Consider the following 22,198-nt stretch of genomic DNA (forward strand, 5'->3'; position numbering starts at 1 on the left):
CTTGGGCCTGTTCTGGACTGGGGTCTCTAGGGGAAGTAGGGGTGGGAAGGACAATTTCTGAGGAATGTAGAACAGACGTCCTCAGGATCCATCCTCCTATGGGGGGAGAAGAGGGCCTTGGAAAGAGACCTCAACTAGATTCTGGTTAGAAACCAGAATGATAAAGAGGGTGGCTCTTATTGTAACCAGTCCTCTGAGCCACTGATTAGACACCAGGATTCTCCACTCTGTTGGGGCTCAGCAGTCTTGGAAAGTCAGAAGCCATAGGGTATGAAGCTTAAAAGTAAATAAATGTAGAAAAATGACCAAAAAAATTTCTGCCTCATTCACTTTAAATATGGTAACTTTCTTAAGGCCTCAGGAATTAAGGGACAGAGGTGTGCCTGGCAGCTTGTAGGAAACCTGGAGCCCATGAGCCCTTCTGAGAGAATGAAAGACCCTGATTTGGGGGGTGGAGGATGGATAGGGATGGAAGTCACTCTTGCCTGTATTTTTTTCCTCCAATAGCCCATTGTTTTAATCTTATTTTTAATATTTAATAGTATTTTATTTCCAAATATATGTAAAGATAGTTTTCAGCCTTCATTTCTCCCTTCCTCCCTCCCTCCCCCTTTTCAAGACATCAAGCAGTCTGATATAGGTTAAATATGTGCATTTCTTTTAGACATCTTTCCATGTTTATCATGTTGTACAAGAAAAATCAGATCAAGACGGTAAAATCCATGAGAAAGAAAAAAACAATAAAGGGTGAAAATGCTATTCTTCGATTCATAGTCTGTCTTCATAATTCTCACTCTGGATATGGAAGGCACTTTCCATCATAAGTCTTTGGAATTGCCTTGAATCACCTGCATTGTTGAGAAGAACCTAGTCCATCACAGTTGATCGTCACATAATCACAATCTTGTTGTTACTATGTAGAATGTTTTCTTCTTGCTTCATTTAGCATCAGCTCATGTAAGTCCTTCCAGACTTCTGAAATCAGCCTGCTCATCATTTCTTATAGAACAATAATGTTCCATTATACCATAACTTAATTCAGCCATTCCCCAAATGATTGATATCCAGACATCAACCCAATTTCCAATTCCTTGCCACTACAAAAAGGGCTGCTAAAAATATTTTTGCATATGTAGTCTTTTCCCTTTTATGATTTCTTTGGGATACAGACCCAGTAGAGACACTGCTAGATCATAGGTTTTTAGCCCTTTGGGCATAGTTCCAAATTGTTCTCCAGAATGCTCACCTACATTTCAATATAATTAGCTTCCTTTGTGATTTTATATGCTTTATTAGGCATTTTCACATTATTATAAGAAGTTGGGAGGGTAGTGGTCCTTAATGTTCACTAGACTGTCAGGGAAATCCCTGACACAGAGATACCCTGGCCTAATGGAATAACAAAAGTCTGAGTTGGAAGATTCCCCTCTCTTTTTCCTCCTATATGTACACTCATTTACCCTGTTTGAGTGTTCTGGTAAAAGTGATGAGGGCAGAGGACAGCGGGCCCATTTCTTTGCTTATGCTCCCACTGGTTTTGTCTTTAGACAGCCTGTCCCAACTCCAGGCTGCTTTGGGAAACAGACCTTCCATACATAAGACCAGTGATTCACAGATCCAGAGTTGGTGAGGATCATGGATATATTTGAGCCTAGTCTACCTTTTTTTAAAATAAGGTAACCAGGACAGCTAATTGGTATTGTGGAGAGAGCACCAGCCCTGAAGTCAGGAGGACCTGAGTTCAAATCTGGCCTCAGACAGACTTGTGTGACCCTGGGCAAGTCATTTAACCCCATTGCCTCAGCAAAAAAAATAAAAATAAAAAGGTAACCAATCAGTGATCCAAGGAAATTGCAACAGACTTTAGATAGAAAGATTGAGTGTAAATCTGTACATGCTATGTTCACTTTTTTCTCTCTTGGTTTTTTTCCCCCTCATGGTTTTCCCCTTTTGTTCTGATTTTTCTCTTCCTACATGATTGAAAAAACATTATGTATTAAAAATTAATAAAATAAAAAATGAGGTAGCCAGGACCCTGGAGAGTTGTAGAAACTTCCCAGTTCTGTCCCTGCCCAATTGACCCCCTTCTGCCTAACATCTACATTCTGTCACTGAGTTTCAGTCTCCCTCTTCTGGCCCCCTCTCCATCTTCAAGAAACCCATCTCCACTCTCCGCCAGCCTCTGTCTTCTGTGGGTACCTGCCTTTTCTCCCCTCCTCGGCCCCTTTCCATCCAGCTTCCTACTTCCTTCTTCCATCAGGACTGCTCTCTCCAATGACCTTTAACACTGTGGATCACCATGTCTTCCCTAGAGGTTGCAGGGGGCCCAATGGATGGAGTGATGGGCCTGACCTCAGGAAGTCCTGAATTCTGAAGCTTATGTGGGCAAGTCATGTGACCTCTTTGCCTTAGTTTTCTCAACTATAAAACGGGGAGACTAAGAGCACCTGCCTTGCAAGCTTTTTGTGAGGATCAAATAGTATATTTGGTGCATGCCTAGCACATAATAATGCTGTGTCAGTGCTTATTGCCCTCCCTCCCTCTGATAATCCCTTCCTCTCCAGCTTTTCCAGACCTTACCCACTCACTCCACACCTCATACCTACAAAGTGGTGGTTCTTTTGTTGGATTCTCATCCAGATCTCAATCCCTTTAACCACTGGTGTCCTACAGGGTTCTGTTTAGGGCCCTCATTTCTTCTATATTATTTTGCTTGATAATTCCAGATCCTAAGGATTTAATTATCTTTCTGCTCATGATACTCAAATCCAATTTTCCTGCCACAGTTCTCCCTGCTGGCCTCTAATCTCAGATGTCCACTACCTTTCACATCTCAAAGTAGATGACTACTTTGCCCAAAACCCTCTTCCTATCACCTGTTCCCTGAGGGCATTCCCTCAGAGTCAAATCTGAGTTTCCTGGACTCCTCGAAGTTTCAACTGCTCCCACTCCCCTCCCCCATAATGTAATCCTTTGCCAAGGCCTGCCAGTTTAATTTTTGCCCATCTCTTGAATGTGCCCCCTTTTCTCTGGCACTGTCAGTTTCCTGGTGCAGGGCCTTCCTTACCCTTCTCCCACCTGGACTGTCATGGTAGTCTTTCTTTTGGAGCCCTTCTAAGGCATGCAATAACATGGAGTTTTCTGCTTTTAATGGGTGTGTAGTGTGAGGAGAAGATGGAATCACACCCCTCTCAGGTGTTCAGGAGGACTCAACCTGATATCCCAGCTCCTTACCATATCCTCTTTTACTCCTCACTCTCTCATACTCCTTTTGGGAAGCAAGGCCTGGAGAAGAGATAGGAACAAGTGCTGAGCTTTGATCTTCTGTGGAGCAGATGGCAGTCATAGCCATTTTCCTCTAGAGTCTGGCATGGCCTGATCCAGCACCTCTAGCTCCAGATGAGAGAAAACTCTAATCATAGAATCAAAGTTCCAGCAAAAATGTTTCCTCATACCTGTTGGATGCACAATTTTCACGTGGTATGCAAGAGAGGATATTGGGCTGAGAGACCTTTTTAGTAATAGCATTCATACAGTGCTTTAAAGTTTGCAAAAGACTGTACAGATCTTTGAAGAGTTCCACCTCTAGCATTTCCCTATTCCTTCGACCTGTCCCTGAGTGTGTATGAGGGGTAGTGGGTAGACATCCAGTCCCCACCAAGGAGAAGGGTCCCTTTGCAAGGAATTGTAAAGCCTTCTAGCCCTTTCTGCCAGGTCTTCAGCATGCAGGAAGCATTTGAGATAGGAGGTAGGAAAGGATACTTTTAAAAATGACACTTTTGATCCAATAGCTAAACTGAGAGGACCAGTATTTGAAATTATTCTCACCAAAGCTCACTTGATCTTTGTACCATCCCTTGAGTAATTATGCTTCCTTATTTGCCTGCTATATGTCAGACATCCTGGAAATTCTGGGATCCCTTCCATCTTTCAAGTACATTGTGATTCTTGAGTCGAGACACCTGGGATTGCCAACTAATCTGTGGGTCCCAAGGAAGGCAAGACACTTTGGGCATCTATAAAAGGAAAGGGTTAGTTGTTCTGTAATATGGATCCTTCTCATCTCTAAAGCAAGTCACTGGTTATCTCACAGACTGTTTGGTTTTCAGACTGTTTGGGTTTGGTTTTATATCCCTAAAAGCCTTGAATACTGTAGATAATAAAAGATATTTGAATGTAATTATACAAGGTCATTAACATTAATACATGAATAGTTTATTCCTTGTAAATATAGCCACAATATGTGATAGGTTCAAGGCTTGCCTCTGATATCAAATAATCAAGTTATGTCTTCTTGGTCCCCAGAGTAACCTTTTTTTTTTTTTTTTTTTTTTTTTTTTTGTACTTACTAGTATTTTTTCCCTAATTACATATTAAAAATATTTTTCAAAATTTATTTTTGTAACATGTTGAGTTCCAAATTTTTCTCCTTCCCTTCCCACTTCTGAAGACAGCAAGCAATCTGATATGGGCTTTGCATGTACAATCATGTTAAACATGTCTGTATTAGTCATATTGTAAAAGAGGGATTGGAATGAAAGGGGAAAACCCCAAGAAAGAAAAAAACTTTGAAAAGGGAAAATAATAAGCTTCAATCTGCATTTGGTCTCTATAGTTCTTTCTCTAGGTGTGGATGACATTTTCCATCCCAAGTGTTTTGAAATTGTATTGCTCAGAATTGCGTCTATCAGTTGATCATTGTATGTTGTTGTTATCATGCACAATGTTCTCCTGGTTCTGTTCACTCAGTATTAGTTCTTTGCAGTTTTTTTCTGAAATCAGTCATTTATCCATTAGAGTCCAGAACTTGTTCAACCATTCCTCAGTTGATGGGCATTTCCAATTTCCAGTTCTTTGCCACCACAAAAAGAGCTAATATATTCTTGCATGTGTAGGTCCTTTTCCCTTTCCAGGCAAGTTTTAAAACTTAAGTTTGAGAGGAGTTGCTGATCTTCATTGTTGAGAAAACTGGTATACTATAAGTTGCTTACACTGATGGAATCACATGGCAGGAACAAAGCCCCAAATGTATAATTTCCCCCTTCTCCATAGCATTTTAGGAGTGTGGGTGGAAAGGTGGCACAGAGCCCATGATGATATTTTTTCTCCTTAAAAAAGAGATTGTTTTGAGAAAAATGAATCAATTATCCAGGACCTTACCACCACCTATTGGTGAAGTAAACAACCATAGAAATACTCCCAAAATTACAAATCTAGGGCCAGGAGGAAAGGGATTTTCAGGGGATTTTGAAGCTTTGAGATCATTTTGTTGTGTAACCGCTTCAGTTTACAGAAGCTTACAAATGGACCAGCTTATCACCTCCTACTTTCAGGTGACCATAGATCTGGGGCTCCCACTTGTTTCCAGCACATTAAACACTGCCCTGGAGGAACAAAGCCTGGTATTAATGGAGGTGGGGAGGGGAGTATGGCTAAGTGGAAGGAGGGGGCCAATGCCTTGGAATGGGCAGCAGGACAGAAAAGGATGATTTGGGGGCTGTTCTATTCATTTCTCTGAAAGATTCTTTCCAATTTAATACAATACACATTTGTTGAGTGCCTACCGTATAAGAAGTATGAGGGATGAGCTTATGAATTCATGATGGTATGGGGTGAGAAAGGGATACAACATGTAAACGGGTTGTCTTCACATGATTCTAGCAGTGAGACCTGACAACTATGGGAGTCCAGAAAGGTTTCCAGTAGATGTGGCACTTGAGTGTAGCCTGAAAGGGAACTAGAAAAAAAATTTTTGTACTCTATATTCTTTTAAGCAACATCATACTTTTAAAAAAATATTTTCAAAATACATGTAACAGTAGTTTTCAACATTCATCCCTGCAAAAGTTTGTGTTCCAAATTTTTTTTCCCTCCTGTGGACAGCAAGTAATCTAATATGTTAAACATGTGCAATTCTTTTAAACGTTTCCACATTTATCATGCTGCACAAGAAAAGTCAAATCTAAAGGGATAAACAAAAAAAACAAGCAAGCAAAATAACAGCAAAAGTGAAAATGGTTCGTTGTGATCCACACTTAATCCCATAATCCTCTCTGGAAGTGGATGGCTCTCCATCACAAGTATATTGGAATTGCCCTGAAGAGCCAAGTCCATCACAGTTGATCATTATATAATAGAGATTCTAAAAGCCAGAAGTGAGTAGGGTGGGCATTGTAGGAATGAGGGGCACATAGGAAATGGAGCACTGAATTGGGGGAACCTTGGTTGTGAGGCAAAATAAAAATCATTTTGATAATTATTTCAACATAATTGTTTACTTTGTAATTATATGTATTTTATGCATTTGAAAACATGATTCTGAGGAATCTAGAGGCTTTGCCAGACCTGCAAAGGCATCTGTGATCCCGGGAAGGTTAAGACCTCTAAGGTTAGACTTTTATTTTAGGAGAATCATCTTGGCAGCTATATCTAGGACGAATGATTAGACACATGCTAGAATTTCAGAGACCAATTAGGAGATTGTTCTCATAGGCCAAATGGAGTGAACTAGGGTGAAGAGTAGGAGAAAAAATATGAGAGCTTAGAATTTGGAAACTGGACTTTTGAACCTAATTTCGAATGCAAATTCCTGCAACAAAAAGGGAAATTTGGAGGAGAAATGCATTAAACAGGCATGGGGAAATGAGTTTATGATATATTTGTCATGTCTATTTGACATCAGGATGGTGACAGATAAACTCTGTTGTTAGTCCTCTTCATAGAAGAGAAGGACTTCATACTCATAGCCTCATGGATCTTGATTTAATCATGTGAAGAGAATGGTGAAAGAGAAAAGAAGAGCCCAAGACAGAACCTTGGGGAAAAACACCTAGTTTGTATGCAAGAGACAGATAACCTAGTAGGAGACTTGAGTGGAAGTTCAGATAAAAAGTGAAGTAACAGAAAAATCCCAAAGCCCAGAGATTAGGAGGCACAAGTAGTCACAGGTGTGGGATGCTGCAAGGATGTTAAGGACGTTAGCAATCAAGAAAGCTCTGCAACCTTGCCGAAAGCAGTCATCTGAGTGATGAAGTTGGAAGTGAATGGGAGGTATAAGTTGAAGCAATGAGTATAGAAACTTTTTCCAGGAGTTTTTTGTGAAAAGAAGAAAACAATTGTTTAGGGGGATTTCAGGGTTAAAGTAAAGTGGGAGGGCTTTTTGTTTTATTTTTTTAAGGATGTAGGATTCAGAGAGGGTACTAATAAAGACTGAAGATTAGGAATGGATGTAGGGGAGGTTCCCTCAAAGGGACAAACCTCAGGAGAAGGGTTTTCATTATCATGGAAAAGACTCACTAAGTCACAGACTGAAACAAAAGAGAGGGAGTGATTTTGAGGGGTTTGAGACAAATTAATAGACTCTTGAAAACTGAAATTGAATTATAGTTCATAAATGATCACCTATTTTCTCAGCAAAATTGGAGACTGGAACTAAATGATTATTATCCCAATCTTGGTACAGTAGGACATGATGAAAGATGGGGAGGGAGACTGACTGGCTGCTCATTGCCCATGCAAAGTCCAGCTGGGTCACACTGACGGCTGGGTTTACTTAACCTTTTGTTTCTCTTTGTTCTGTGCTGTCAGAGTGGATCGATGGGCTGGAGTCAAGAAGACCTGAGTGCAAATTCAATCTCAGATCCCTTTCTAACTTTCTAGGGGCAAGTTACTTCTCAAATGTGTAAAATGGGGATAATAATGACACCCGCTTCCCAGGGTTGAGAGATCGAATGAGAACAATAATTGTAAATAAATGCCATAGTGACTGGCGCAGAGTAAGCACTTATAAATTTTAACAGATTATTATTATTATTGGATGCCAATTAGTGCTAGACTCTGGGAAATAATCCCAGCCCAAAGCGTGCTCTTACCAAAATGGGACTTCAGTGCAGGGGAGGGAGGGACGACATCCAGAAATGACTATGTTGTAAATAAAAAGCGTCAATAAAACTTTTCTTTAAAAAAAGGGAGGGGGGGATTGAGATCTTCTGCAGAGAGTGAGTTTGGGAGAGGAAACCTTGCTCCGGGGGAGTGGGATTGCTCCAGGTCACGCACCGAGAGGTGGGGCGGGTGTTCAGATCCTCAGCCTTGGACTCTGCGCTCCGCGTGGGTGGGCACGAGTGGCCCCAGGAACTCGGCGCCCGGACAGAGGAGCTGAGAAGCCTGGTAGTCTAGAGGGGCTGCCGTACCCTAGGGTCTTCCCGGCCCACGCGTGATCTGGGCCGGCCTCGTCCGGGAGGCCGCGGAGTCGGTGAACTTCCCGAAAGGCGTTGTGGCGTTGCTGGGGCGCGGATTCCCGAGTGTCACGGTCATTGGTCGGGGCGTGTCTCCACGTGACCGGCTATCCTCCAGCGTTCCTAAGAGCGGGGACATTGCGGATTGTGGGCTGGGGAATGGAGAAAGCGCAGGCGAAGCTGGAGCTGCTGCGGGAGGGGGAGCAGGACCCGGAGGCGGAGGCAGCGGCCCGGGCACTGCTCACCGATCTCTACCAGTTCACCATGGCTGTGGCCTACTGGCGGGCGGGCCGGGCCCGGGAGCCCGCGGAGTTCGAGCTCTTCTTCCGCCGCTGCCCCTTCGGGTCGTCCTTCGCTCTGGCCGCGGGGCTGCGGGACTGCATGCGCTTCTTGCGCACCTTCCGCCTCCGCCCGGCAGGTACCGCCGCTTCAGGCCCGACGCAGAGCCTGACTCGGACCCGGAGCCCGCCTCTGCCTCGGACCCCGACCCCGGCCCCGGCCCGACTTCTCCGCCCGACTCAGCTTCGGCCCCGCATGTGCCTCAGACCCAAATTCTGCCTCCTTGTGCGCCCAGCCCCGCGCCCCGCAGACCCTGCATGCGCTCCTGCCCAAGCTCCCGGGGGATTCGGGTCCCGCCCCAGTCCCTGCATGCGTCCTGCTCCGGCCCCGTTCAGACCCCGACACCGCTACAAGTTCGGTGCCCGCTAGAGTCGCAGCTTCGGACCCTGCATGTGTCCCTACTCCGGCCCAGCTCCAGCCCCCGGGCTCCCGGGTCCAGATCTAGTTTCAATCCTGACTCCAGATCGGGTCCAAAGCTCTGTCCGTCCTCTAGCCCCTAGAACCCTGAGACTGGGGTGGCCGGCGGTGCTGAGGACGGAGTGTAAGGAATTAGGAACGGTGTGTCGGCGGCGAACTTTGAGGGAAGCCCTGCGGGGGTGGTGTAAATTATTCGGTTATCTCGAGTTCCCGCGGGAAAGCGCATATACTTCCCGCCTTGAAATGAGCCTCAGTTTCCCCTTCTGTAAAAATGAGGCGGTTGCACTTTACGGGTTCTAAGGTCTCCAAAGATTAGAATTATTAATTAATTGCGATGTGAGTCATGGGTCTGGTCTCTTTGGGTGAGAGGCAGAGTTCGCTCAGTGTTGGGAAAGATTTAGTGGGATGTGACTGGGTAGGAAGGGTGGGGGAGGAGAAATCACAACTGGCTTCCGATTGGTTAGGAGTGAATTTGGGCTTGGGAATTGGGACCTAAACTCAGAGTCCAAAGAGCCCCAGGGATGTGAAGCCCCAGATAGTCCGAGTTGAAATTCAAACTGAAAACCGAACTCTTTAGCTCCGCGCTGGAGATACCTAGAAAAGCCAAAAAACCAAAACAAAACCAAAAAACAAACATTTCCTGCCCTTAAGGGACTCCTAGTCTAATGGGGGGAGGGGTGTTACATCATACTAACAACCACGTACAAACTAGATAGAGAAGGGAATGAATTAGCAGAAGGGAAGGTCAAACTGGCATTTAGGGAGACCAGACCTCTTAGAAAGTGGGATTTTAGCTGCCTCTGGGGCCAGGCGATGGAGATGAAAATCGAGAGAATTTCAGGCATGGGAGACAGCAAGTGAGAATGCCTGGAGTTGAGGGTTGGATGTTACAGGAACAGGAAAAAAATATGATCAAGGAGTATGGTGCAAGAGAACTGCAGAGTTAGGAGGGAAGCAGTTATCAAAGGCTTTAAATGCCAAACTGGATTTCGCGTTTATCGTATCCTGGAAGTAAAAGGGAAGCACTGCACTTTATTGAGTGGAGAAGTGAGGGGGAGAAGTCGATGATCCGACCTGAGCTTTAGGGAGGTTGATTTGTCTGCTGAGTAGATTATGGACTGAAGTGAAGAGAGATTTGAGGCAGGGAAATCAACCAGAATTTTGCAGTACTCCTGATATGTAAGGTCATCTTTGTGTCAGAAGACAGAAGGACCCACATAGTTCCAAATGCTAGAATCCACAGGGTTTGGCAAGGGATGGGGGGAGTGAGAGAAAGTAAGGAGTGAAAGAATGAAGACCAGTTTATGAGTCTGGGTAAGGGAAGGATAAGAAATTAAGGAGAAGATGAATGTAGTGTCACTAAATATTGAGTGGAAAATGTTTTTGAGACTTTCAGTTGGTGGGAAGTTGGAATGAGAAATTGGAAGTCTGTTGCAAAGAAAATACTTTATCAGTTTAAACGTTTTCTAAGAACAGTATCATAGGCAATTATTCTCCTAGAGGTAGGTAATTGCCAGACCAGAGTTAATGGGATGGGGAGGTAGAGGTGGGGTAGAGAGGACGGACCACAATTAGTAATTAGGTAGAGGAGGATTCGGTTTCTGAATCCAAAGAGCAATCTCAGGTGAGAAATTTCAGGTCCTTAGGTCATCAGAGCTGAAGAAAAATTTGAAAGTAGGGAAAAAGTCAATCCTTGACCAAAAGAGCAAAGGTCCTTTTGATCAATCAACAAGCATTTTAAGAGCCTATGCATATTCAGCATATGCAGGATAAAAGGGAATGAGGTGGTTAAATTGTGCAGTCCCAGCCTTTGTGGCTGGGTCCAGGAATGGGAATCTGGAAGGGCTTCTTGCAGGGGATGCTTGAGCTCTGTCTTGAAGGAAATAAAAGATCCTAACAGGTGTATTGAGGAAGGATCAATCTTATTCCAGGCAGAAGAACTTGACCCTGTGACAAGAAATAGTAGATGAAGTTTTGTGTAAGAGAAAAAAAGGGCAGTGTGGGCAGGACACTACTGTATAAGGAAGCTGAAAAGATAATAACAGCTAGTATTTCTGTATCACTATGTGCCAAGCACTGTGCAAAACACTTTGCAAACATCTCATTTGATCCTCATATTAACCCTGAAGGTAGGTGCTATTATCAAGCCCATCTGACAGTTGTGGAAACTGATAAAAACGGGGTAAATTTCTTTGCTTAGGTCATGAAGCTAGGAAGTGTCTAGGCTGGATTTGAACTCATCAAACCCAGCTTCTTATCTGTTTCACCACCTAGTTGCTTTTGGTCATTTGGTATCAGGTCAGGTTTATATAATGAGTTTATATTTTATTCCTAAAGACACTAGGGAGCCCCTGGTGAGAATGGAGAAGGGGAGTTGATGTGACTTAAAGACAATTTCTTTGGCCGATGGGTAAAGAATAGATTGGAGAAGGGAGCAGGGAGGCCAATTAAGAGGAGTCTTTTCAAAGCCACAGGGAGCTCAGTGAAAACTAAGGTTCTCCACTGGGGAGTATTTGAAGCTTCAGATTAGCTGTTGAGACCTTGGACAAATCAGCTTCAGTTTCCTCATGTGTAAGATAAGTAGTAGTAATAGGACCTAACTCCCAGGATTGTGAGCATAAAATGAGATAATAGTATGAATGCTTTGCAGCTATGTAAATGCTAGCTATTTGTTATTTTTTATTTGTTTAGTATTTTATTTTCCCCCAGTTACATATAAAAACAATTTTTAACATTTGTTTTTAAAACTAAGTTCCAAATTTTCTCCTTTCCTCCCTACTCTACCTCCACTGAGAAGGCAAGCAATTCGCAATAGGTTATACATGTGTAGTCATGCAAAACATTTCCATAATGTCATGTTGTGAAAGAAAATATAGATCAAAAATGAAAAAAAATCCTGTAGAAAAATAAAGTAAAAAAAAGTATGTTTCAATCTCAATTCAAACACCACCATTCTTTTTCTGGGGATGGATAGTTTTTTTCATTTTAAGTCCTTCAGCATTGTCTTGAATCGTTATATTGCTGAGAACTGCTAAGTCATTCGTAACTATTCATCTTACAATATTGTTACTTTGTATATGGTATATTTCATTTTGTATAAGCTTATGCAAGTCTTTCCAGATTTTTCTGAGAGCATCTTGCTCATCATTTCTTTTTCTTTAATTTTACCCTTCAGTCTGTATTCAGACACTATGAGATCGTTCTCTAGATATGGATAGGATTTTTCATCGTAAGTCCTTCAGAGTAGTCATGGATCATTGGATTGCTGGCAAGTCTCTCCCCCAATATCCTCATTCTTTTTTCACCCTCCCATCTTCCTATATCCTATTCCCCTCCTAAATAGATTTCTTTACCCATAATGAATATGTATATTATTTCCCCTTTGCTACTCCTCATTTCTTATAGCACAATAATATTCCATCATAATCACATATCACAATTTGTTTAGCCATTCCATGAGTTGATGGGAATCCCCTCAGTTCCCAATTCTTTGCTCCCAGAAAAGAGCTGCTACAAATATTTTTGCATATATAGGCCCTTTTCCTTTTTAAAAAAATCTTTTGAAATACTAGTAGTGGTATTGCTAGGTCAAAGGATATGCATGGTTTCATAATCCTATGTTCTACAGAACTGTTGAATCAGTTCACAGTTTCACCAATGGTGCATTAAAATCTCATTTTTCCCACTTCCTCTCCAACATTTGTTATTTTCCTTTTTTAGCCTATTAACTAATCTAATAACTATGAGATAGTACTACAGAATTGTTTTAATTTGCATTTCTCCAATTAGTAGTGAGAGCACATTTTCATATGGCTATAGATAGTCTTGATTACTTCATGAGAAACCTGTTCATGTCTTTTGATTATTTATAAATTGGTGAATGACTCTTATTTTTGTCAATTTGATTCGGTTTTCTGTATACTTGAGAAATGAGGTCCTTATCAGAGAAAATTGCTTCAAAATTTTGCTAACTGTATTTCCCTCCATCCTATTCCCTGTCCCCTAACACTTATTCTATTTTTTCTCTCTCCTTTTACCCTGTACCTCTTCAAAAGTGTTTTTAAACTAGTCTCTCCCAATCTGCCCTCCCTTCTCTGTCTCTGTCTGTCTCTGTCTCTGTCTGTCTCTCTCTGACACACACACACACACACACACACACACACACACACACACACACACACACCCTTCTCTTATCCCTTTCCCCTCCTACTTTCCTATAGGCTAAGTAGGGTAAGATAAGTTTCTATTCCCAGTTGAGTGTGTATGAATTCCCTCTTTGAACCAATTCTGATGAAAGTATGGTTTGCTCACTCTCCTTCTTCACTTCCTCCACCTTGCCCTGTAAAGGTTTTTTCTTTCCTCTTTTATGTGAGATAGTTTACCCCATTCTACCTCTCTATCTCCCTTTATTCCTCTCCAGCCCCTTAATTAATATTAACCCTTCAAATGCAACTCATATCCGTGTCTGTTAGGATTACTAAGTGAGAACTCAGGTTGTCTGGATGGTGACAAGGTGAGAATTCAGGTTTTCTGGACAATTACAAGGATAAAAAGAGACAGCACTGGGAGCAGAGAGCAGATCGGCCTGGAGAAGGATAAGAGCTGGAGGAGATTCAGAGCCAGGATTCAAGAAGGAAGACTCTGAATTGCATCAGGCTTGACGGGGCTCTCTGCAGGAAGGGAAGTCACTTCTTTGGACAAGAGTTAACAGCAACTGCCTGGAGACAACAGTTCGTTACAGGAAGAAGAATCTGTTGGAGAGATTTGAGTAGAAGACACAGCAGATCCCTTCCTGCAGAGAGCCCCGCCAAGCCCGATGCAATTCAGAGTCTTCTTTTTATCTCTGGGAGTCCTCTCTTTTATTCTCCCAGAGAATGGGCGTGGGATAATGCAAGGGCTTCTGGGAAGAACCACCACAGCCAATGAGCTTGCCCCCTCTATCAAGTCAACCTGAGTTCTCACCTTGTAATTGTCCTGAATTCTCACCTTGTCACTGTCCAGACAACCCGAGTTCTCACTTAGTAATCCTAACACGTGTCCTCTGTCTGTATATACTTTTAACTGCCCTAATAATGAGAAAGTTCTTAGGAGTTATTAGTATCACCTTCCCATATAGGAATATAAAAATTTCCTTATGATTTATGTTTACTTTTTCTCATGCTTTTTTTTTTTTTTTTTTTGAGTCTTGTATTTGAAAGTCAGTTTTTTTTTTTTTAAATTCAATTCTGGTCTCCTCATTAAAAATGCTTGGAAGTCCTTTATTTTATTAAATGAACATTTTCCCCTTAAGGATTATACTCAGTTTTGATGGAAAGGTGATTCTTGGTTGTAATCCTAGCTTCTTTGCCCTCTGAAATAATCATATTCCAAGCCCTCCCTTCCTTAAATACTAAAACTACTAAATCTTGTGTTATCCTGACTATGGTTCCACAGTACTTGAATTGTTTCTTTCTGGCTGGCTTGTAATATTTTTTTCTTGACCTGAGAGTTCTGAAATTTCCTTATAACATTCCTGGGAATTAGGTGGTGATTGATGAATTCTTTCAATTTCTATTTTACCCTCTGGCCCTAGAATGTCTTCTTTGAAAATTTCTTGAAAGATGCTGTCGAGGCTGTTTTTTGATTATGGCTTTCAGGTAGTCAAATATCTAATTGTCTCTTCTGGATCTGTTCTTTAGGTCATTTGTTTTTCCAGTAGGTTCTTTTTCTGATCATGGCTTTCAGGTAGTCCAGTTATTTTTAAATTATCTAATTATCTCTTTTTGGATCTGTTCTCCAGGTTATTTTTTTTTCCCAATGAGATATGTCCCATTGTCTTCTGTTTTTTCATTTTTTATTTTATTTGATTGTTTCTTGATTTCTCATAATGTCATTAGTTTCCATTTATTCATTTCTAATTTTTAAAGAATCATTTTCTTCAGTGAATTTTTGTACCTCTTGCATTTGATTAATTCTCCTTTTAAAGTATTTGTTTTCTTCAGTGAATTTTCATGCCTTTTTTCCATTTGTTCAGTTATGCTTTTTAGGACATTCTTCTCATTGGCTGTTTTGCATTTTTTGGTAATTTTTTAAAAATCATTTAGCCAAGTCTATTTTTTAAGATGTTATTTTCTTCAGATGTGTGTGTGTGGTCTTCACTAAGCTCATGTATCTTTTCATGTTTTTCATCCATTACTCTCTTTTCTCCTCCCAATTTTTCCTCTATCTCTCTTACTTGATTTTCAAAAACCTTTTTGAGCCCTACCATAGCTGGAGTCCAACTTGGAGACTTTGGATATAGAAGCAAAATACACTGAGTGTGTATTTTGAGCTTTCTTATCATCATAGCAACTTTCTATATCAGAATTTTTTCCCATTGTTTGCTTATTTTCCCAGTCTATTTCTTGACTTTTAACTCTTTTAAAGTGGGCTCTGCTTCTAGGGTAGAGGGTGCACTGTTCCAAGCTTCAGTAGTTTTGTGCAGCTTTTTTCAGGGACCTAAGTTTTCAGGTCTTGCAACATGGAATGATCCAAGAAGTCTGTTTTCTGGTCTTTGACTAATCACAAGCACTCTTTTCTGGCCTTAAACTATGATGAACGTCCCTGCTCCCCTACAATATCTTTGGTATGCTAGTGTGACCTTTCTAGCCCTGGCACTGCCATCTAGAACCGGAACACAGATCTGACTGTTGCCAGGAAAGCCCTGTAGTCTTCTTCTGACCAGTTGTCCAAACCCCTTACCTTGCGCGGGCCACTACTACCACAGCTAATTCAGTGGCTCCCAAGGTCTGCTCCAGGTTTGCTGGGTCTGGGGTCTCTCCTGGACTGCACTCTGCTCTCACCCTGGGCAACAGACTTTTTCTGCCAACCTTCTAAGTTGTCTTGGCCTGGAAAATTGTTTCACTCTGTCTTTTTATGGATTCTGTCACTCCAGAATTTGTTTAGAGTCATTATTTAAAGGGCTTTGGAGGAGTTTGGGGAGAGCAGAGCTGAGCCCCTGCCTTTACCATCTTAGATCTGCCTCCTAGCTATTTATTATTAACATCTTTAAGGTTTTGATGTGGGAGAGAAGGTCAGACCAGGAAGTAGGTCTCAACCAGAGGCTCTTGGCCCAGCCATGGAAAAGTTTTCATCCTATATACTGTGCCCGTAGTTACACCCACACACACCTGTATGCCCCCTTACCCTCTGCTCCCCACAGATATAAAGTACTTGGCCTCCGTGCTCCCACCAGACACGGACCCTGCATTCTTTGAATACCTGCAGGGACTGGACTGCTCTGGGGTGACTATTCGGGCACAGCCTGAGGGCTCCCTCGCCTTTGCCCATGTGAGTGTGTGCAGCCCTGGGTTGGGTGGGGGGAGGGCAGGAGAAGGTGACCAAGGACTCACAGTCCTAGCTCAAGGCTCTGATGGGGCCGTGTCATCCTCATGCTCCAGGTACCGCTACTCTGCGTGTCTGGGCCTCTCCTCCTGGTGCAGATCCTGGAGACCCCCTTGCTCTGCCTCGTCAATTACGCCAGGTGGGGACTAAGGAGACGGACCACGGCCTCCCGGAGAGCAGGAGGGCCAGGGAAGAGTTGGAGACATCCTGCTCACTCACACTTCGTTGCCTCCTCCAGCCTCGTGGCCACTAACGCAGCTCGGCTGCGCCTGATTGCGGGGCCAGAGAAGCGACTGCTGGAGATGGGGCTTCGTCGGGCGCAGGGTCCAGATGGAGGTCTCACCGCCTCCACCTACAGCTATCTGGGCGGTGAGGACCCGTGGCCCCAGCTTCCCCCAGTAGTGCCTTAGAGTCCCCAGCTGTATCCCCATCCCACTGCCACTCCCTAGGCTCTGACCCCTGCTGCTCAGCTAGAAGCCTAGAACACAAGGTCCAAGATGGAAGAACCTCAGAGTGGGCCTGGTCCCACCTGCTTATTTTACAAATCTGAAACTCCTCTAGTGCTCTGGAGCCTCTTCCTATACTCAGCCTCCTCCCCAAGCCTTAGTACTTGGGAAGCAGCCTGGCATTGTGGGAAGACCTGTTCAGTGCTGCTCTGAGACCTTGCTGGTGTGATCTTGGAGAAGTCATTTAGTTCCATTAGGCCTCTGTAAAATGAGGGGGTTGGACTAGATTGTCTGTAAAGCTCCTTCCGGCTTTGGTCGGCGATCAGCCACTAAGTGGGCAGGACCCTGCCCTTGTAGGGATCACCCCTAGATCCCTCCCTCAGATGCCTTCTCTAGCCTCTGCTTGCTTTCCTTACTTCCATCCCTCACACCCTGGCATGGCTCTGGCTCTTCCCTGACCCACTCTCCTGCCCCTGCTCCTGCTCAGGCTTTGACAGCAGCAGTAACGTGTTGGCCGGGCAGCTTCGAGGGGTGCCTGTGGCTGGCACACTGGCTCACTCCTTCGTCACCTCCTTCTCTGGCTCTGAGCAGCCCCAGGTCCCGGTCAGTGTATTTGCCAAGGAGGTGTGGGAGGTTTGGTGGGAGCCCCTAAACATTGGGTCCCTGGGCTCTTTCCCTGTGTTTAAAGCGCAACCTCACTTCCAGTTCTCCTCCCATATCCCCACTGTGAAGCCCCATTTCCTTCCCAGTCCCTGAACCCATCTCTTGTCCCATTCCCACTTCCTTTGCCCTTCCCCTCAGCCCTGGCCCTTTCCCAGCTCCATTTACCAATAAGAAAACTGAGACCAAAAAGAGGAGGGATTTGTCCAAAGTTACACAGTAAATCAGAGGAAGAATCCCAGCTCCCCAACCTATAACCCCATAGTCTGTCCCCCTGCCACTCTGGGTTCCCCATCTCTCCAGAAACTCAATTTCCTGATCCTCAAATCCTCCCTGCCTGTTTTCCCCCAGATGCTGGCTCCAGCATCTGGGCAAGGTCCTCCCAGGGACCTTTCCACTCTTGCCAAGTCTTGGCTAGGCAAAGTGTGTGAGTGCCTGGGCCTGAAGGCAGAAGAGACTCACCCAGGAGAACGGGCTGCCTTCGTGGCCTATGCCCTGGCTTTCCCCAAAGCCTTCCAGGGGCTGCTGGACTCCTATAGTGTCATGCGGTGAGCCAGGCAGCTTGGGGGCTGGAGGAGGAGGGGGCCCTCCTCAGCAGCAGGGCACCCAGGGAATGACCACCTCTTCTCTTCCCCTTCCCCCCAGGAGTGGCCTTCCCAATTTCCTGGCTGTGGCTCTGGCCCTGGCAGAGCTCGGTTACCGGGCAGTGGGCGTGCGCCTGGACAGTGGAGATCTCCTGCAACAAGCCTGGGAAATCCGAAGCATTTTCCGGAAGTGTGCCTCCCGGTGAGCCCTACCCTTTGAAGGGGAACCTCGGTGCAATTGTGGGGAGGGGGGTCAGGAAAAGGAAAGACCCCTGGGAGGAAGCCTAAGACAAGGACTTCAACAGTAGCGTTAGTGAGAGAGAAGATTTTTACACTTGGGAAAACCTGGACAAACTTTCTAGTTTCCTGCCCAGAGTAACTCGGTTAGTAAGTGTCCAGAGCCAATGTGAGCTCAACTTCCCAGCCTTCCCGTCCCTGCCTCAGTATTTCTTCTAGGGAGTTAGTCAGGAAGAAGAGAGCCTGGCTGGTGCAGGACACAGCAAGAGGTGGGGCCTGGCCCTTTCTCTTGATTTGTGCTCAGGGAAGAGAGCTGCAAGGTATTTCTGAGAGATTTTCTATTCAAGTCTCCTTATTTCACAAATGAGGAAGGGGAGGTCCTGAGGGAAAAGGACCAGCCCAGAGTTACCCACAGAGGGGCAAATCCTGTCTCAGAAACTCTGGGGTCTACTCCGGTCTGTTCTACAGAGGGAGAGGCTCATGGTCTTGTCTTCCCTCCCCTAAAGTTTCCAGGTGCCCTGGCTGGAGGCTGTGTCCATTGCAGTGAGCAACAACATAGATGAGGAGGTGCTGACCCAGTTGGCCCGGAAGGTCTGTGAGGGAGTGGGGGCAATGGGGAGTGAAGGGGGTACAAGGCTGGCCGGACAGAGGGTGATCCAGAGTGGGCAGGAGCCAGTGGGAAGTGGGACAGGCCTTAGAATCCAGTGAGACTTCTTTTTTCTGTTTTTCCTTTTTCTTTTTTTCTTCTTTCTCCCATGGTTTTTCTCTTTTGCTCTGATTTTTCTCCCCCAACAAAATTCATAAAGCCCTGGAGACGGGAGGACCCAAGTTCAAATCTGATCTCAGACACTTAACACTTCCTGGCTGTGTGACCCTGGGCAAGTCACTTAACCCCGACTGCCTCAGCCAAAAAAAAGGCTCCAGTGAAGGAGGAGAGCTTGGGGGGAAGGCTGCCTCAGGCCCAAGGGGCTCCAGGCTCCAGTTACTCCTCTCCTTCCTCTGCAGGACAGCGAGGTGAATCTCATTGGCATTGGCACCAGTGTAGTCACGTGTCCCCTCCAGCCGTCCCTGGGCTGTGTCTACAAGGTCAGAGAGTGGGGCAGGAAGGGGAGGGAGGGGGGCGGGAAGGGGAATCGAGGAGGGGAGCACAGGGGGCTGGAGATGGGGATGCAGGGTCAGTGTCGCCCCATGCTCGCAGCTGGTGTCTGTGAGGGGACAGCCATGTCGGAAGCTGACTGAGGACTCGGAGAAGCAGACGCTGCCGGGCACCAAGGCCGCGTTCCGGCTCTACGACCCAGAAGGTGAGGGTCCCCCCGCCTCCCCTCCTTGCCCTCCCACTTCTGGACCTCTTCCCCCTCCTGTGAAGCAGCAAATACAGGCTCTGCAGAGAAGGCAGAAAACCTGCGTCCTGCCCCAGGGATTTGGGTCAAGTCAGCACCCCATTCCTCAAACACATAATGCAGGACATTTCCTTCTGAGTAACTGAGTCCCATGACCAGCAATCCCTGAGGTTTGCCTCCATCTCTGACTGATGGCCAGGCATGGGAGAGAAACTACCGGCTGTCTCCCCACTGTCTCTCAGGAGCCCCAATTCTGGACCTGCTGCAGCTGGAGGAGGAGCCAGCACCCCGGGCTGGGCAAGAGCTCAGGGTGTGGCCCCTGGATGTCTCAGGAGGGGCCTGCAGGAGCCTGACCCTCACTCCTGCCTCCTTGGAGCCACTGCTCAGAGTCTACTTCCACTTGGGACAGGTGACACCTGAAACGAGAGCCCCATCCCTGCCCCTGGTCAAAGGTTTGGGCTTAGGGCACTGTTCTCAGCCCTCTGCTTTCACCTTTTTTTTCTGGGGCCAGACTTTCCAACAGCCTTTGCTCCTGGGCTTTCCTCTCTGGGACTATTTCCAGGTTCTCATTCTTTTGCCCCAAGACCTGAAGCCTTTCTCTCCTCCCTTCTTCCTGATCCCAGATGTGTGAACCCATTCCCTCTCTGACTGAGTCTCGCACTTTGGCACAGAAGTCCCTGAGCTGCCTCAGCCCATCTCACAAGCGACTGGAGCATCCTGAGCCCTACCAGGTGTGTGTGACCCCCTCTGGGGCAGATCTCACATAGTGAAAGAGGTTCCCCATTCCCTCTTCCCCCAGTCTGTCACTTAGATGTGAGATTCCTCCCTCCCATTCCCCTCTGGCCCCCTAGAAATTGGGGCAAGGGGAGCTGCTCTGCTCTGCTCTGCTCTGCTCCTGTCTGGACTCATTAGCACTAGGGTCTTGAACTACATTTCTCCTCATTCCTGTCCTAGGTGGCACTTTCTGAGAAGTTGCACGCCTTGCTGAAAGGCCTGGTCCCAAGCAACCAGGAAGGCCCCTGAGGTTGGAAAGGAGTTTTGCGTCCAAGAAAGCTTATCGCTCCATCTGTCTGCTTTGTCTGAGTCCCAGAGGTCCCTGGGAATGGGGGCGGAGGGAGAGCATCTCCCCTTGAATGCCCTCTGCAAAGCCACATTAAAGTTTTGGTTCTTTTTGATGGATGGAGGCTCCAATTCATTGCTAAAGGGGAAGGGCACAGTGGTAGGGTTCTCATCTGCTGTTCCATGAGGCAGACAGGAGGAGGAGCTTTGGAATTGCCTGGGAACATGCCCAGAAACCATATCCAAACCCGTCCCTGCTCCCATATTCCCCCCTTCAATTTCTCTGAAGAAAGAAAGGGTCATCCCACCTCCTGTTGAGCTTCTTCCCACCCTCACTGGCCCTTGTGACAATAACACAGACCAATGTCCTCCAGGCAGGATGAGATGGGGGCAGAGAGATTTGTCTGGTCAATAAGAACCCATTTACCTGGATATATTGTGAAAGTGGGGGCCATAACCATGGAATAGCTGCTGAGCGATGGGTCGGGTGAGAAACTCTTTGGAACTTAGCTTTTTAGAGGGGAGAAAAAAACAGGCAGAGGAAAGGAGGGACAAAGCAGGGAAAAGAAAGATGAAACAAATTGGTGATGGGAAAGGAGAGCAAAGAAAGTAGGTACTGAGCTGGGAATGGCAGTGAGCAGCACAGTGATGGAAATGGGCAAGACCAATCCAGAAATGGTGAGAAGTTTGCCTTAGCTACAGATTGTAGACAGCTTTCAATGTCGGAGAAGTACTTCAGAGTTGATTCAATGGGCCACAGGGATCCACTGGAGAAAGAGAGACAGAGAGGAGAGAGAACAAAAGGGTACCCAACATATTAAGAATATTAGGGAGTCTGAGACATTTATCTAGGAAACTGAAAGATCATTTAGAAGAGTAAGAGGGAGACAGATTTAATGTCAGAGAATCTGGATTCAAAGAACCTTCACTTATTATCCATGTAATCTAGAGCAAGACTACTTTTTCAGGCCTTAGTTTTCTCATCTGTTTAAAAAAAAAAAAAAAAAAAAGGTAAGTATTTTTCAGCTTTAAATTCATGATCCTCTAATGTCTCTTTTGTCACAAATTAGGACAAGCTTGTTAAGCCAATCATTAAGCGTTTAAGTGCCCACTTTGTGCTAGGTGTTGTGCCCTCAAGAAGTCACAGTCTAATGGAGGAGATCCTGGGGGTGTAAGTGTACAATGGATAGAGTGACAGGCCTAGTTCAAATGTGGCCTCAGACACTTAGGGGTAAGTCACTTGACCCTGTCAATCTTAGTTTCCTCATCTGTAAAATGAGTTGGAGAAAGAAATGGTTACCAGTCCCCCCAAAAGTCCCCCAAATACCACCTTCTGACACCATTGAGACAACTGAACAACGACAATTAAAACAGAGGAGACAAAAACAAACAATAATATGCAAACAAGCCATGTAGGGGATAAATAAGAGATTGTCTCAGAGGAAAGTCACCAGGGATTAAGAAGGGGATCCAGGAAGGCTTCTTACAGAAGGTGGGATTTTAGCAGAGACCTGAAGGAA

At 45.2% G+C, this 22,198-nt stretch overlaps 1 protein-coding gene across 3 annotated transcripts; it reads left to right on the forward strand.

The window, feature by feature from the left end:
* The first annotated feature begins 8,291 nt into the window (after window positions 1-8,291).
* NAPRT (nicotinate phosphoribosyltransferase) lies at window positions 8,292-20,798 on the forward strand. 3 transcript variants are annotated; one of them, XM_074295195.1, is made up of 13 exons: window positions 8,292-8,652; window positions 16,171-16,298; window positions 16,409-16,491; window positions 16,591-16,721; window positions 17,286-17,401; window positions 17,810-18,006; window positions 18,104-18,244; window positions 18,786-18,870; window positions 19,285-19,365; window positions 19,478-19,580; window positions 19,862-20,028; window positions 20,243-20,350; window positions 20,574-20,798. In XM_074295195.1, exons 1-13 carry the CDS (start codon window positions 8,394-8,396, stop codon window positions 20,640-20,642), a joined length of 1,668 nt encoding a protein of 555 aa, XP_074151296.1. In that variant the 5' UTR covers window positions 8,292-8,393; the 3' UTR covers window positions 20,643-20,798. The 3 variants fall into 3 exon arrangements, with proteins under 3 accessions (XP_074151296.1, XP_074151383.1, XP_074151470.1); XM_074295282.1 differs by having other exon boundaries at window positions 8,366-8,652; window positions 16,236-16,298; XM_074295369.1 differs by lacking the exon at window positions 16,171-16,298 and having other exon boundaries at window positions 8,366-8,652.
* The last annotated feature ends 1,400 nt before the right edge of the window (window positions 20,799-22,198 follow it).

The sequence above is a fragment of the Sminthopsis crassicaudata genome, chromosome 1 (genome assembly GCF_048593235.1).
Source record: "Sminthopsis crassicaudata isolate SCR6 chromosome 1, ASM4859323v1, whole genome shotgun sequence".
Taxonomy (NCBI): domain Eukaryota; kingdom Metazoa; phylum Chordata; class Mammalia; order Dasyuromorphia; family Dasyuridae; genus Sminthopsis; species Sminthopsis crassicaudata.

Excerpts from the sequence above, each read along its gene's own strand:
- NAPRT (XM_074295195.1), top strand. The coding sequence starts at position 8,394 with ATGGAGAAAGCGCAGGCGAAGCTGGAGCTGCTGCGGGAGGGGGAGCAG. Across the intron at positions 19,366-19,477 it reads CCCTGGGCTGTGTCTACAAG|CTGGTGTCTGTGAGGGGACA; the intron begins GTCAGAGAGTGG and ends CCATGCTCGCAG. Across the intron at positions 20,351-20,573 it reads AGCATCCTGAGCCCTACCAG|GTGGCACTTTCTGAGAAGTT; the intron begins GTGTGTGTGACC and ends TTCCTGTCCTAG.